Source organism: Arvicola amphibius, chromosome 3 (genome assembly GCF_903992535.2).
Source record: "Arvicola amphibius chromosome 3, mArvAmp1.2, whole genome shotgun sequence".
Lineage (NCBI taxonomy): Eukaryota > Metazoa > Chordata > Mammalia > Rodentia > Cricetidae > Arvicola > Arvicola amphibius.
Window position 1 is genome coordinate 175393433 of NC_052049.1, and position 15492 is coordinate 175408924.

At 45.3% G+C, this 15492-nt stretch overlaps 1 protein-coding gene across 4 annotated transcripts; it reads right to left on the minus strand.

Annotated features, from left to right (window-relative positions):
• Positions 1–141: 141 nt before the first annotated feature.
• On the minus strand, positions 142–15452 carry LOC119809655 (ATR interacting protein). 4 transcript variants are annotated; one of them, XM_038322630.1, is made up of 13 exons: positions 15124–15452; positions 13799–13929; positions 12760–12930; positions 10475–10593; positions 8853–9010; positions 7754–7855; positions 7187–7316; positions 6351–7028; positions 1752–1888; positions 1504–1595; positions 1026–1106; positions 659–908; positions 142–301 (listed from the first exon to the last, which is right to left on the minus strand). In XM_038322630.1, exons 1-13 carry the CDS (start codon positions 15371–15373, stop codon positions 234–236), a joined length of 2367 nt encoding a protein of 788 aa, XP_038178558.1. In that variant the 5' UTR covers positions 15374–15452; the 3' UTR covers positions 142–233. The 4 variants fall into 4 exon arrangements, with proteins under 4 accessions (XP_038178558.1, XP_041910703.1, XP_038178557.1 ...); XM_042054769.1 differs by having other exon boundaries at positions 142–908; positions 1504–1592; XM_038322629.2 differs by having other exon boundaries at positions 142–908.
• Between the last annotated feature and the right edge of the window lie 40 nt (positions 15453–15492).

Consider the following 15492-nt stretch of genomic DNA (forward strand, 5'->3'; position numbering starts at 1 on the left):
GGTTTTTCCTCAAGGCGGATTAGTCACCAAGGAGATCATCTCAACTCCAGTAGGGGAGGGCAAGGGAGGCACCTAATCAAATTACTTCCTACTCTGCCCTATCCCTCCCTCAGCCACACAAATTGGACTCCGGAACAAAGCTGTTGTCCTCGCAGGAACTGCAGTTTTAATCAGTGGATAGGCAAAGACAGTGGTGGGAGCTGGTGCCACCTTGTGGCCAGACTCTCAGGCCCTCAGCTACAGTCCATTTCAGAGTCTTCCAAATCTGTCTCCGCAGCACAGAGGTCGTCCAGGGCTGCCTCTGCGCCAGAAGGAAGAGGGTTCTGAGGTTAAGCCTGATGGTGCTGAGGTTTGGGAGTTCTACCCATCCCCCCTAACAACACGGGAACTAACCAGTCCCTTCCATACCCAGGCTTTGCTCCCTCAGCTACTGTGGGCAAAAGTGATACAAAAGCAATTCGGACAGATATTTCTAGAAAAACCATGGCTCAGCTAGGGCAATTCAATAGACATTATCAAAGGACAGCCTAGCATACTCAAAGAACCAGGCAGGAAGGTAATGTGGCAGGAATGGCTCTGGTGATGGGGAAGACCCACTGAACTCCAGCAAAGGAGTCTGACACATGAAGGCTAAGACAGGGCCCTCTTGCTGGCTTACCTTCACAGTCAGTCACATCAGGAAGGGCTCGAATCAGCATACTGACCCCTGGCATCACCTGGTCATACTGATGCAGGACCTCTACACAATGCACAGTAAAGAGCTTGTCCTTCTGAGATAGGCTATGCAGCAGCAACACAGTATCTCGCAGACAGCGTACTGTCTGCTTCTGCTGGCGGGTCCTTGGACCCCCTGCCCGCCGCACAGTCAGCCATTGTCTGTGCAGCATCACGGTGAGCACTCTGACTGCCTAGAGTAAGAGAGGGCACAGACTGAGGTCTAATGACTTACTCATTAGCCATTTCAGGGAAGCAGGACATCCCTACCCACGTTGTTGGTACCATGTCGTTAGCCCCTGGCCACTCACCTCTACGTTGCATTGGCAGTCAGAACCAATGCCTGGCGGGAAAGGGCTCTGCACACTCAGCTTGGCCAAGAGCCATACCACCTGGAACAAAAAGAGATGGTTCATCCCTTGCAGAACAAACACTGCCACCAGGGCTTTCGCAGGCATTTCTAAGCTCTCACTACTTCTCCAACTGCTTGCCTGCACAAGTGGGGTCTGAGGCTTTCAGACCTGAATCTCATCAACAGCTCACCCACTCCTGGGACCAGGATCAGGCCCCAAAGCGCAGGCAGCATTGTCAGGCAACTCTGCTGAGTCCATTGTAATCCTGGTACATTTGTATTGCATCTGTGTAAGGAACCCCTAAATTTTACTTGTTGTCGTTAGATAAACTAATCAAAATTAACTGTTGCTCCCATTTTCCCACAGGAGGAAAGGAGACCCTGGGCTCTTAGGAGGGTTGGAAGGTGCACAGTCTCTGAAAGTTTCCCAGTCTCACCTCTTGTTCCAGCTGAAGCCACTGTGTCTCTGAGGCCACTTTGTCAGGCCTTGATGTAATGTACATGTACAGCCGCAGGAGAAGGCAGCCTTCTGAAAAGGATGGCCAGCCTTACTCAGGGTCTCCCTTCTCATCACAGCCTGGGGTCCAAGTGCAGAAGCCGTTGCGAGCCTCTGAACCTGTCCCTGCTCCAATCCCTCCCTCCCTCCCGCTTCAGGATAGTTGAGAGCCAGCCTGCCCTGACTTACCTGAGTTGGAGCACAGCTGCTGTGCAAGGCTGTCATGGTCCACCAGAACAGAGAGCAGCTCAACAGCTAACAGCACACATGGCAGTGGCAGCTCTGAGCTGAGGCACTGTGGCAACATCAGCAACACACAGGAGAACCTGAAGGATGGGCACAGATGACATTCTCCAAAGGACACTTAATGCAGTGAGGCATGGTTTCAAATGCTGGCCTGACCATAGCCTATTTGCTTCAAGACTGTCACAGGTAGACAGGTATTAACCTTTAAAAATGACAGGCCTTCAGTTGGGGGCAGGTACATGCCTATAATCTCAGCACTTGGGAGGCAGAGGCAGGATTCACAACACAATGAGTTGGAGGTGACCTGGCCTACATGCAGTCGAGTCTTACCACTGTATCACAACCCTCATTCACCCTAAAGAAGATAGGCCTTATGTGGCTTTTTATCAAGTAAAGAGACGGGACTCCTTGGATCTAGGCTGCATGATCACACCCCAGGCCCCTTCCTGCATTTGCTCTCAAACAGGGATGCAGGTCCATATCTTCAGCATGAGAAATGTCTTTTGTCTCATACCACAGGACTGGCCAGGGCTTTAAAAGTAACAAGGATGTGGCTACAGCTGTCTTATGAGGTCATTCATAGAACAAAGAAAGCAATTTTTCTGCACTTGTCAGAAAACACTGGTCGGTTACCAGTGTGAAAAGGTACCTACTACGGGGCACACAGTGTGCATGTGTGTGAGAAAGAGAGAGGCCAGGCGGTGGTGGCGCACGCCTTTAATCCCAGCACTCGGGAGGCAGAGGCAGGTGGATCTCTGTGAGTTCGAGGCTAGCCTGGTCTACAAGAGCTAGTTCCAGGACAGGCTCCAAAGCTAGAGAAACCCTGTCTCAAAAAACCAAAAAGAAAAAGAGACAGAGAGAGAAACAGGGAGAAGAGGAGGAGGAGGAGAGAGAATGGATATGAATGTTATTTCCCCTTAGGTCTCAGAGACAAAGAGAGATGCCTATAGCCAAGGAACCAGGTCCCAAGGACTAGATTTGCTCTACCCACACTACCTACTTAACACAAGGGAGAAGTGGTAGGGTGGGAGAGAGGCCACGTACAGGGCATCTCAGCACAGAGCATGGAGTGGAGACTGCCTATCCGTGTCTCTAGAAAGCAAAGGCTCGCTATTTGGGGTAAGCTCATTTTATAACACATTTTTTTTCTGTGTGCATTGGTATTTGCCTGAATGCATGTCTGTATGAGGGTGTTGGATCTCCTGAAACTGGAGTTACAGAGAATTGTGAGCTGCTGCCATGTGGGTGCTGGGAATTGAACCCGACTGAATCTGGGGACCTCTGGAAAAGCAAGTGCTCTTTTTTTGTTTTTCGAGACAGGGTTTCTCTTTGTAGCCCTAGCTGGCCAGCCTGCCTTTCCATCCAGCCATCTGCCTCTGCCTCCTGAATGCTGGGATTAAAGATGTGCGCCACCACCACCCTGCATAAGTAGTGCTCTTAACCACTGAGCCATCTCTCCAGCTTCTGTTTTTACAGCACATTCTACAGACAAGAAATTGGGCTTCTTTAGTTGACAGGTACTGCTGATCTCTGGGAAAACAGAGTTTAACTTAGTTGTGTTCTGGCCTAACTATTCCTATCTAGTCCACTATGGCCGTTGAATATACCTGGATTTTATCTTTGGTTTCCAGTGTTTTTTTTTCCCCCCTCCCGTATCTGTAAGACCCTTCTTTTACAGTGTTATGCTAGATATGGGGCACACACCTGTAATCCCAGGACTCGGAAAGCAGAGGCAGGTGGATCTCCGAGTTCTAGGCCAGACTGGTCTACTGAGTGAGTTTCAGGCCAAGTTGGTGGCGGTGGGGGGTGGGGTGGAATGGGGGGAGGGGTTGTATATAGTGAGACCATCTCAAAAAGGAAACAGACAAGTTACACACAGCACCAGTCTAGAAAACTAGATGAATCCTGCTATCTGGGTGAGGGGTTTTCAAGCTGGGAGGCAGTGGCACTGAGCAGATTGCAGGCTTCCCAGCTACTTACACCTGCTCTACAGCCCTGATAGCATCCACCGTAGCTTTCACTAGAGGGCAAAGAAGAAGCTGTGCAGTTCATCTCGAGCACATGAATACAATGAAATCTACCAGAAGTATTTTGTGGGGGGCTCTGTCTGAAAGTGATGGAGCAGTGGCTTATAATAATAACTGGCTTGGGACTGTCCCATCAATGTACCCTATGGCATTTTTAGACAAGCATTTCTACTTCAACATGGGGCTTATTTAACAAACACTGACTGAGCATTTAGACTGAGCCAGGCTCTGTGTGAAGTATAGAATCCAGAGTCTCCAGGACTGTCACCTGAGCCAGTGAATGAAACACTTGTATCTGCCAGTAGAAGCATCCATTAGATGAGTTATGAATACCTGTGGGTCAACAGAACAGGAGCAGAGTGAGGGGTCTACTAACAAATGGGAAACATGGTTTCTGGGATTCATCTTTAAGCACAGAGGAAACAGGCAACTATCCAGTATAAGTTGGGCCTGTGGATGGCAACTCTGCCCCATGTATTGTTTATACTATACTGAAGTGCTCTGTTCAATTTCATACATCACTTTGGGACAGATAAAACATGACCCAGAAGCACTTTTAAGAAATAGGAATAGCCAGGCAGTGGTGGCACACGCCAGCATACAGGAGGCAGAGGTAGGTGAACTCTGTGAGTTCAAGGCCAGCCTGAACAAGAGCTAGTTCCAGGACAGCTAGGCCTGTTACAGAGAAACTGTCCCGAAAAACCTAAACAAACAAATATAAATAAGTTAATTAAAAAATTTTAAAAAAGAAAATAGTACTGTTGGGTGGGCAATGGTGGCACACACCTTTAACTTTTAATCCCAGCATTTAGGAGACAAGAGATAGACGAAGCTCTGAGTTTGAGGCCAGTCTGGTTACACAAGAAACTGTCTTAAAACACACATACTCACACACACACACACACACACACACACACACACACACACACACACACGTAAAAGGAATGATAAGCTCAGAGGTAAGACTTTGTTTTTTGAGACAGGGCCTCACTGTATAGCTCTGGCTGGTCTCAAACTCAGAGATCCACCTGTCTCTGTCTACCAAGTGCTGGATTAAAAGCATAGACCATGATGTCTGGCAGAGACTAGACCTAGACAGTGGTATTACTTTAATATAAGAATTGCCCTCTTGGGCTGGAGAGATGGCTCAGTGGTTAAGAGCACTGGCTGCTCTTCCAGAGGTCATGAGTTCAATTCCCAACAACCAAACGGTGGCTCACAACCATCTGTAATCAGATCTGGCACCCTCTTCTGGCGTGTGGGCATACATGGAGGCAGAATGTTGTATACACAATAAATAAATAAATCTTTTTTTAAAAAAAAAGAATTGGCCTCTTGCCAAGCAGTGGTGGTGCAAGCCTTTAATTCCAGCACTTGAGAGGCAGAGGCAGGCAGATCTCAGTGAGTCTGAAGCCAGCCTAGTCTACAAAGGAAGTCCCAAGATAGCTAAGACTGTTATACAAACAGAGAAACTCTGTCTGGAAAAACCAAAACAAACAAAACAAAAAATCCCACACACACAAAAAAAATTACTTGACCTCAGGGCTGGAGAAATGGCTCAGAGGTTAAGAGCACTGGCTGTTCTTCCAGAGGACCCAGGTTCAATTCCCAGCACCCACATGGCAGCTCACAACTGTTTATAATTCCAGTTCAAAATACTGACGCACATAAAATAAAAATAAAACAAACAAACAAACAAAAAAAACCACTTGGCCTTTTACAAGCATGGTTTGAGAGAAACAAATGGATGGCTGGATGGAAGGGCAGGCTGGCCAGTGTTGATTATAATTCTCCCTATCTTGTCCTTGATGCTCTCGACTCCCAAGTTAGGAATTTATAATTTTTTTAAAAATTCATTTACTTATTCTACTTTATGTGTATGCATGTTTTGCCTACGTGCATGTATGTGCACCACATGCATGTCTGCTGGATCCCCTGGAACTGGAATAACAGATGGTTATGAGCTATCATGTGGGTACTGGGAATTGAACCCACTGCAGGAAAAGTAAGCACTCTTAATTGCTAAGCCGTCTCTCTAGCACCCCAAATTAGTGATTTATAACATTTTTTTGTGAGCTAGATTCATTGTACTATCACTTCTTAACAAACTCCTCTTAATAAGCAAGTAACCTGTGACTCACAGTAGACGTGGACACAAGGTTGACAGATTCCCAGAAAGGTCAGCTCATGGCTGCAGACACTCCTGGAGTCTCTGCTTCCTTACAGAACTCTACCAAGTTTCAACATGTTGTGCCACATTTTTCACCTAATCCACATTTCAGTTTCAAAGGGCTCTAAGTCAACCTTTGTCCGGGGGCAGGACATTCACGGTACCTTATTCCATGGGCTTTGCTTATTCAGCCCCCTTCCCATCACTTCAGAACTCCCTGAACTAAAGCCACAGCTGAGTAGCAAAATGAAGTCAAGATGTGAACAAAGTGCCAGAGCCACAGGTCAGACATCAAGAGGTCAGGGCAGACCCCTCGGGAATCATGCCTCCTGCGAGTCTTTATACCTGGGCAAGAAATCAGAGGAAGCATTTTCAGCTAATTTCACCAAAACTTTGAGGCACTGGCTCAGGACACTGGCTTGAAAATGACCTGATGCTGTAGAAGAGAAAGCCACCAGTTGAAGAAGCATCGTCAATAGTGGATGCTGTTTTTGGTCATGAGCATTCTCCCTGGAGGCTGAGGTCGTATCTGTACAAGTCTGAACTGGGTTTCCTTCCCTGGCAGTGTCATCTGTCCCCAAGTCTGACAGTAATAGGCAGACAACTGCCCCGCTGTGGCATACCAGGTGCTGAAGGAGGCTAAGTGAGGCCACAGAGAAGCTTTCCAGGTGACAGATGGAGTCCTCTGGGCTGGCCTCTACCCCAGAACTCACACAGGAGGTATGTGTCGGACAGTTCCCAGGCACCCCACTCTTCTTAGCTAGAGTTAAATCTTGCAGAGCCTGGCAGTGTAAGCCGATGAAAAACTGTACAAGTGGGAGGAGGTGCACAGCTCCAGGAAGCTGACAGAGCGGGAAGACTCTCCTGCTTCCTCTTGCTAGGTCTTCATCATGTGAGCTCTCACTCCTGGCAACCAGATTTAATCCAGTGAATGCCAAGTTCTGTGCTTCTCTCAGGGCAGAGGGGGAGAATGACCCATCACGAGAACTGATGGTCCTGAGGCCTGAAATCCCAGCCAAGGTACTAGAAACAAAAGAAAACAGATTAGGTTAAGGACCCAAAATCACCTGTCTGCTAAGTTCTCTAGTTTCCCCAAACAAGCCATTTTGGCCAGAACCAGAAAGGCACACACTTTGTGGAAACACTTTCCCTAACAAGCTTTTCAGGAGTTTCATGCTTACCTACTGATCCCCGGTGGCTGCAAGAGGGTGCCAGCAGGAACCTCGGAACAACTGCTCAGGAGGTGACAAAGATCTAGAGATGACCCTGGGACCAAAGGTTGCTTCAGGAGCAGGTTTATCAAAATAGAACCTGCAAAAGACAAGGTAACTCCAGAATGTTCTGACAAGGGAAAGTTCTTCCTTCCCACCCTTCCTTCCTTCCTTCCTTCCTTCCTTCCTTCCTTCCTTCCTTCCTTCCTTCCTTCCTTCCTTCCTTCCTTCCTTTCTTTCTTTCTGCCCATTTGGTTTTGAGACAGAGTTTCTCTGTGTTGCCCTGGCTATCCTGGAACTTCCTCTGTAGACCAGGCTGGCCTTGAACTCAGAGATCAACTGTCTTTGCTGGGAGTAAAGGCAAGTGCCACTGCCCAGCTTTGTTTTTCTTTCTAAGTCGCAGACTCCTATGTGCCTGAACACTATAAAGGATTGCCTGGGATGGGCTTTCCAGACAGTTCCCCTAGGCAATTCTGTGTATCACAGGAGAAAATGAAAGCCAGGCGGGCTTCTACAGAAAAGCAGGTATTTTGGTACCTTGACTGTTTGATCTCTGCATCCAGCTGTCAGAGAGAGTTTTCTGCTGTACATCTTGCTTTGTGGGGCTACCTCTCAGACTGTGGGGTTTATGATCTGAAACTAGAAAAAACGTGAATCAAAAGCTGACCATAAAAGAACAGGTGTTCTAGAAATTCATACACATAATATTTAAAAGACTGGATAATCTCCTCTTCAAACTCTGTCAAAACTAGAGCCAAAGTACCTCCAGATCCCTAAAAGGAAAATGTATCTATTTGCCTCATTGTAAATGAAACAATATGGTGAAAACAGCAATCACTTACTTTACACATATGAGCCCATTAGTTTCACAGAGCTGCCCTATGACTAGAGGTCATAACTAGCTGTTTTACATACAAAGAACTGAAGCACAGAGGTAACAGACTTGCCCAGATTGCATAAGCTAGTAAGTAGTGTGTTTGGGACTTATATCTAGGCTTCTGTGCTCTGCTCTTGCCTACAGTGTGATGCCGTTAGTTGGAGACACCAAAAATGTGGCTGCAGTTTCTCAGGAAAGCAGCAACAGCGATTTGAAAAGACTGATGTGGGAAGAGTGGCAATGCATCTAATTATAAAATAAAGTAGCAGAGCAGAGTCTCAGGGCCACCTTAGAAGACTCCAAGCTGGGCGGTGGTGGCGCAGGCCTTTAATCCTAGCACTCAGGAGGCAGAGGCAGGTGGATCTCTGTGAGTTCGAGGCCAGCCTGGTCTACAGAGCAAGTGCCAGGACAGGCTCCAATGCTACAGAGAAATCCTGTCTTGACAAACAAACAAACAAACAAACAAAAAACAACAAAACAAAACAAAAAAAGAGAAGACTCTCCAGACTTGGGAGGCAGAGACAGATGGAACTCTGAGTTCCAAGCTAGCTTGGTTTGCAGAGCAAGTTCCATAACTGCCAGGACTACACAGAAAAACTCTGTCTGGAAAAACAAAACAAAAAAGACTCTCCAACCCCAATATGGTCTCCATGTGTCAAACTGCCAATGCAGAGAAATTCTGAGAAAGTAAATATTGTTGTTTAGGTCACTAGTAGGGCAGTCAATTACATAGCAATCAACTATATTAGTTTGACTTACCCTCTTGTTCCACCAGAAATTTGTATCCTGCCTCAGTCTGGCAGGGATGGGAGAATGGCATGTTAGCACTAAAAGATTCCTTTGTAGGGAAAGTTGATTTTCCAATGTGTGGAGAACATGCTTCTGACTTTATAACCACAGAAGAGCTTTTCCTAGGACTGCAAAGAGTTAACTATGAGAGCAAAGTTATGACTCTGTTAAAACCACTTAAAATTCCTGGTTAGAATAGTTCTAATATAAATTAAACTTTTCATGTCTAGACATTTTGACTAGAGGTTTTATCTATTATGAATGTTAGTCTGTGTTGAAGGTAGTATTTATTTTCATTCACCCAAAAATACTGGCTGTTAGTCTTTACTATTTCCAATTCCACACCCCCCCCCCAAAAAGTTTTTAAATGAACAGCTCAATTTTTAGTAATCAGTGCCTGGATCCAAAAACTTTCAGAAGAGTTTATCATGGGGCTGGAGATCGCTCAGCATTAAGAGTGAATATTGCTCTTTCAGCGACGTAAGTTCTGTTCCCAGTACCCATGTCTGGCAGCTCCTAACTGCCTGCAACTCCAGCTCTATGGAATCCAGTGCCCTCTTCTGGCCTCTGTAGGAACTTGCGTTCATAAATGCATACCTGTTCACAAACATATACAGATGTACATAATTTTAAAAAGATCTTTAAAAAAAAGAGAGTCTATTAGAAAGTATACTAAAAACTGAGTAAGCTCCTCAGCCCTGACAGCTTCATGCTAGACAGCAGTCTGAGCCAGATATCAGAGAGTATCCACTACTCTGACGTCTTCCTAATTCTGATGGGCAAAGGGTGAGGACAGACCTCATCTCTCCCACCTCACTGAAGCATGCAAGGCAAGGGGAGTTCCATTTCACCCTGCCCAGTGTGAGCAAAGGCAGGAGAGTGCCTGTACCAGAAAGAGCTCAAATGTCAAGGCTGATTCTGACACATGACAGACTGTTGTGGTGGCAGAGGGCAGGACACAGGTCATTAACAAGCTGAGCACTTCTGGCAGCAAAGGAGGGGCTATAAGACACAGGTGCCAGATAGCAAATGAGCAAAAATACTTTCAGTAGCCAGGACTGAAATATACTTGCTTCTTTTTGGGGGTGAGGGAGGGAGTGTTAATTAAATAAATTACATGAAAATAAAGGTAGGTTTGTTTTCAAAATTTGAAGAAAGGCCTGCCCTGAATGTGGGTAGCACCACACCACAGACTGTGTCCAGGACTGAATAAAAAGGAAAGTGAGGAAACCAGCTGGCACCAGCATGCATCTCCCTCTGCTCAGCCCTGAGTTCCTGTTGCCATGCCTTCCCCAACATGATAGACTGTACTCCCTGAACTACTGCCCAAAATAAACCTTTTTTCCCTTTAGAAAAATAGATATTATCTTTCCAGCTCTTTGTAGTCTCACAGAATTGTGCTACTAGTGCCCCATTCAGGGTAAGCGCTCCTGGAGGGAAAATATTTACACTGAATGGCTCAGACCATTCAGCCTCACCCAGCCCCCTTTGCATCCATCAGGAAATGCCGTTCAGTCAAAACAATCCAGATAGTTGTCAGGCTTTTTGCAAATCACTGCCAGTCTAAACTATACGTGCAGCACCCTCCTTACCTGAGGTGGGAAATGGAGGGGGCAGCGAGTTTGTTTGTCCGTTCATTGCTCTGGAGCTTTGTCCTTAATTCATTCATTTCTGCGTCTTTAAACTGGAGTTCAGACTGCAATGATTGAAGCTGAAAAAGCCAAAAAAAGATATTTTGTAGTATCTTTATAAAGGTATTTATAGTGGTAGCACTATAATACACACACCCCAAAATATGGGCATGGTGGTACATGCCTTTAATCCCAACACTCAGAAAGCAGAGGTAGGTATGGTTGGTGAATCTCTGAGTTTGAGACCAGTCTGATCTACATATTGAGTTCCAGGGACAGTCAGGGTTACATAGTGAGAGTCTGTCTCAAAGACAAAACAAAACACATTATCTATGTCTATTGCAATATAAATGTCCTCAAATGTAAGCTGTTTTTCCATTGAAAAATACTCTAGAAAGACATGTCAGACTCTATTGTGGAAACAGTTTACGAGGGTTAAAAACAAGCCCCATTACTTGTTTTAGACTGTCTGAATCTCTAACATAGGTCCTTGGCTGGGACTAGGGATTAAGTAAAATGATAACTGTATAGCACTCAGCAAGGAGCTTGGGGAGATGCCCTATCTCAAAACAAACAAACAAACCATGCTTAGTTGGCTGACTCCCACGCCACGAGACATGCTCTGCTCCCCAAACTGCTGTCAAACTCTGAATTCTCTTCTACTTTCACAGCCTTGGCTGCTCACCTGCTAATTAACTTAGCAGCACAGAATCCTAGAGCTTCTTGAAAGTCTGAGCAGGGTGCCTGGAAGTTTTGCCCAAACCTGTGTGTGTCACAAAACTAGGAGGAGGGTGCTAAGAGGGAGAAAAATCTTAAGTAAGCTGGGAAATCGGGTATTGGTATGCATGTGATAGGAAAGCAGAGGGAAGGACTGAGTGGGGGAGGAAAAAGGACCTGGAAGCGCAAATGGAAGGGTGTCTGCCTAGCATGCACCCTAGGTTAATTCTCTCACTAAACAAACAGGGCATGGCAACAACTACACCTGTAATCCCAGCACTCAGGAGGCAGAAGTTTAATGGCATCCTTGGCCACAAAGTGACTTTAAGGCCAGCCTGGGCTACATTACCACGTCAAGAAAGTCATGTTTGTCCTTCCCAACAATCTTTGTTCTGTGAAGGTACGACTATATGTGCATATATAATTTGCTAAAGGAAGTAATGGAGGCAGACACTGCTTGTTATTGTCCACCTCACTGTTCCCTTACACAGTAAAAAGGGGGAACAAAGATGTCCTGAAGGAAAGTGGTGGTAGATAATAGACACCAATCATTTTCTTTGTAGAACACAACCTCCCTTTCCTACCTCTGGCTGGGATTTAAATGATAGTTACCCTTTGCTTTTACAGCTAATCTGGAAACAGGTACCTGGCTTAATGCCAACCATTTGCTTTTTAAAAATCTTAAGTTAGAGATAGGGAACCTCAGCCTTTTTTCTTTTTTTCCTTTTTTTCCTTTTTTTTTCTTTTTTTGCTTTCTGAAACAGGATCTCACTATGTAGTCCAGGCTGTCCTTGGACTTACGGTAACATTGTTGTTCCAGCCTCCCAAGTGCTAGCATTACAAACATGTATTTACCATGCCCAACTGAGAAAGCCCAAGTCTTAATTGTACTCTGGAGTTTTGAAATGTATGTACATGAGCCTGGGAGTCAAACACACTACTAAGAGAGCAGAAGGTCTCTTTAACAGAGACCCAAAACATATCCTGGTAAGGTTTAAGTCATTTGAAGCCATAGAACATCCCTGTCTTCCTAGACTTTGGACATGGTGCTAATATATTTCCTTTTGGGTAAATCAAGTAACTGAATTTCTTATCTAACAAAGAACCCTAATTCAAGCATATTCCTAGACACTCTAAGCTAGTGATTTATTCCTTCCACAACTAACAACCACAGCAAAGCAGGGTTTCATCTTAGTCCTTTTCCGAACCAAATGCACATCCTGGAAGAAAGGTGCACACCGTTTATTAAGAGCAGAAAGTATTTAAGACATACAATGGTTGAATATTTCCAGGCAACACTGGCTATTGCTTCTATTTTGTTTTATTTTTTTAGAGACATTGTCTCACTATGTAACCTTAACTGGCCTGGAATTCACTATATAGACTAAACTGACCTAGAGCTCATAGAGATCTTCTGCTTCCTTCGATTAAAGGCATGCAACACCACAGCCAGCCTGGTTATTGCTTCTAATGGGATTTAGCGAACAGGCAAAACTACTGTCCATAGCAAAGCAAATGTTCTGAGTCACCTTTTTAGAGAACTCCTTTTCTTTTTCATTGAGTGCTTGAGTCTTCTCTTGCTCAAGAAGGAAATGTGATCTTCTCTGTTCTTCTAGAATGGATTCTGTCTGATGTAGCGAGTCACGCAAAATTTTAATTTCTCCATTCTTAATTAGGACTTCTTCTTCCATTGATTTCAGCTGTAAATTATGCCCAACTAGTTGATATTCAGCAAGAACTGTTTTAGAATACACTTGCCACTTATATATAGATTCTTTCAACTTTGATTTAACACTATGGGTCACATACTTCACAGAACTAAAATTCTACGTTATAGTCTTGATTTTCTTAGAGGTATCTACAGATGGCCTTATGAAAGATATCTAATTGCTTATAAAACTAATGAAATAGCAACCTCTATGATAAGGCGTTCTGCATATAAAGGTACAGGTTATGGGGGCTAGAGATGGCTGACTTAGCAACTAAAAGCACTTACTGCTCTTGCAGAGGACATAGGTTCCTTTCTCAGTAACCACATCAGGTGGCTCATAACCAGTTGTAACTCCAGTTCCAGAGGATCCAACACCCTCTGCATGCATGTGGTGGCGTTCTCCCCCCAATCTTTTCATTTCAGGACGAAGAATCTAGATGCTTGTTTTAAAGTTTACATATATATTATTTATATTTTTTTTAAAAAAAACTGTTTATTATGTGTACAGTATTCTGCCTGCATGTATACCTGCAGGCCAGAAGAGGGCGCCAGATCTCATTACAGATGGTTGTGAGTCACCATGTGGTTGCTGGGAATTGAACTCAGGACCTCCGGAAGAGCAGCCAGTGCTCTTAGCCACTGAGCCATCTCTCTAGCCCCCAACTTTTATATATTTTACACAATTCTTTTTAATACCTAAATGAATGAATTAGCTACAAGTTACAACAAGTTAGGGATGGAAGTATAGTTTAGCAGTAGAGTGGTTCTGTTTATAGCATGTGTAAAGATAAAGTCCTGGGTTCAATTCTCAGCATTAGACTAAATAAGCAAGGAAAGAAACCTCACAAGTTACATACCTTTTCTTTAAGTTCTTTGTATTGTATCTGAAGTACTTCTAATTCAAAATTATCTTTAACTGGAATGTTTTCTCTATTTTTCCTCATAGGACTATTTGATAACCCATCTAATTGGCGAATCTTATCAGCACCTGTATAAAAAACAATTCCCATTAACTGAGCATGGTGGCACAGAACTATAATCCCAGCTCTTGGGAGGCGGAGGCAGGGGGATCTCAAGTTCAAGGATAGCTTAGTTATAGAGTGAGAACCTGTCTTGGAAAGAAAATCCCATATATACTTCATATATATACTTCAGGACTCAGTATGTACCCACCTTTGTCATAAAATGCTTGTCTTAAGAGACAAATTGAGAAAGACCCAGTAGACAATATTTATCAGTACTTTTCAGTCTCTGAACATGATATAAATTCATGAAGAAGCCTTATGAAATAGCACATCTGGATACTCTCTCCCTTTACACCCTCACCCAATTTCAAGAGTCTCAGCTAAGAGCTAAGACTTCACTGGTTGTAACTGCTACATCATTAGTATTATTTACTGCAGTAGGCTAGGCATAGGATCTGCTAGTCTTTAAAGACACAATGGTGAACAAAATGGATCTATTCCACAGGGGAGGTGGGGCTCCAGGGATGGATTAAGGTAAAGGAAAGAGGAGGGGTTGCCTGTGCCACCGGATGGAGAGTAGTGCTAACCACTGCCCTATCAAACATCTGGTCAGCAATGAGCGTTTTCTAGTGCCTGGTTTTCCTGGCAGTATTGCTGGAGAGATGGGGGTTCGCGTTTCCAGAAATAATCCTATGTTTCAGATGCCTTAAGTGTTAAGTACAGATGCAAACAGCCCATTGAATCCTCCTGACAGTCCACAGATTTTAAGTTGTTTTGGTATTTCTTGTTCATTGCCTATGGCCGTTGCCACTCCTAACCTTTGTTTGGGTAATTAGCATAGATTACTGGTTGAATAAGAATCATCTCTTGCTTCTGCCAGAGGCTTCCCATGCTCATGCTGTCCAAGGGTTACAGTGGGCTGCATAAAATCTAAATCCTCTCACATGGGTTGTGACAGTCCTGAGGTAGTCGTAGTCATGTTTCAAGGAAAATAACAGTCTAGCTGTCTGTATTTCAAGTCTGGGTGGATGAGGCCTTTTGACAACTGTTTTAACCACCAAATCAAAGGACCTTTTGAAACAGAACCGCCCTTAGATCGGGGTGCTCCTTCGTCTTAAAAAGAGAAAGGGAAGCGGTGCAAGACTCCAGTACCAAAGTCACCGCGTTGACGAGTTATGCACCACCCCCGGGGGAAAGGCGCCCCCATAAGCACTCACTGGCCAGGTTCCGAGGCGCGACCGGACACTGGCTCAGGGCCTGTGACGCGAGGATGTCGAGTTCCTCTAGGTCGTCGGCGGTGAATTCCGCGTGCGCGCCGAATGGGTCTTCGGGGTCCGGGACCGTGGTCTCAGAGACGCTCCGGGCCCGCTTGCTCGGAGGGTTCTCGAAGGCCCGCGATAGGCCAGGGAGAGGCGCCGGGCCGCCGCTCTGCTTCCTGTGGCTGTTCGGTGCGGGGGTCCCAGCCATGACTTCCTTCAGCCCGCAGCGTCCGTGGACGCCAAGCACAGCCTTGTACGCGGCAAACCCAAGTTGGGCCAACCGCCCGCGCGCCGCCGCTCCCTCCAGCCTCTGGCCAATCAGCAGTC

Coding starts and splice junctions, on each gene's coding strand:
- LOC119809655 (XM_038322629.2), bottom strand. CDS start 15,373: ATGGCTGGGACCCCCGCACCGAACAGCCACAGGAAGCAGAGCGGCGGC. Junction 12,931..13,798: donor ACAAAGAACTTAAAGAAAAG/GTATGTAACTTG, acceptor CATAATTTACAG/CTGAAATCAATGGAAGAAGA. Junction 7,317..7,753: donor GCAGAGATCAAACAGTCAAG/GTACCAAAATAC, acceptor TGTCTTTTGCAG/GTTCTATTTTGATAAACCTG.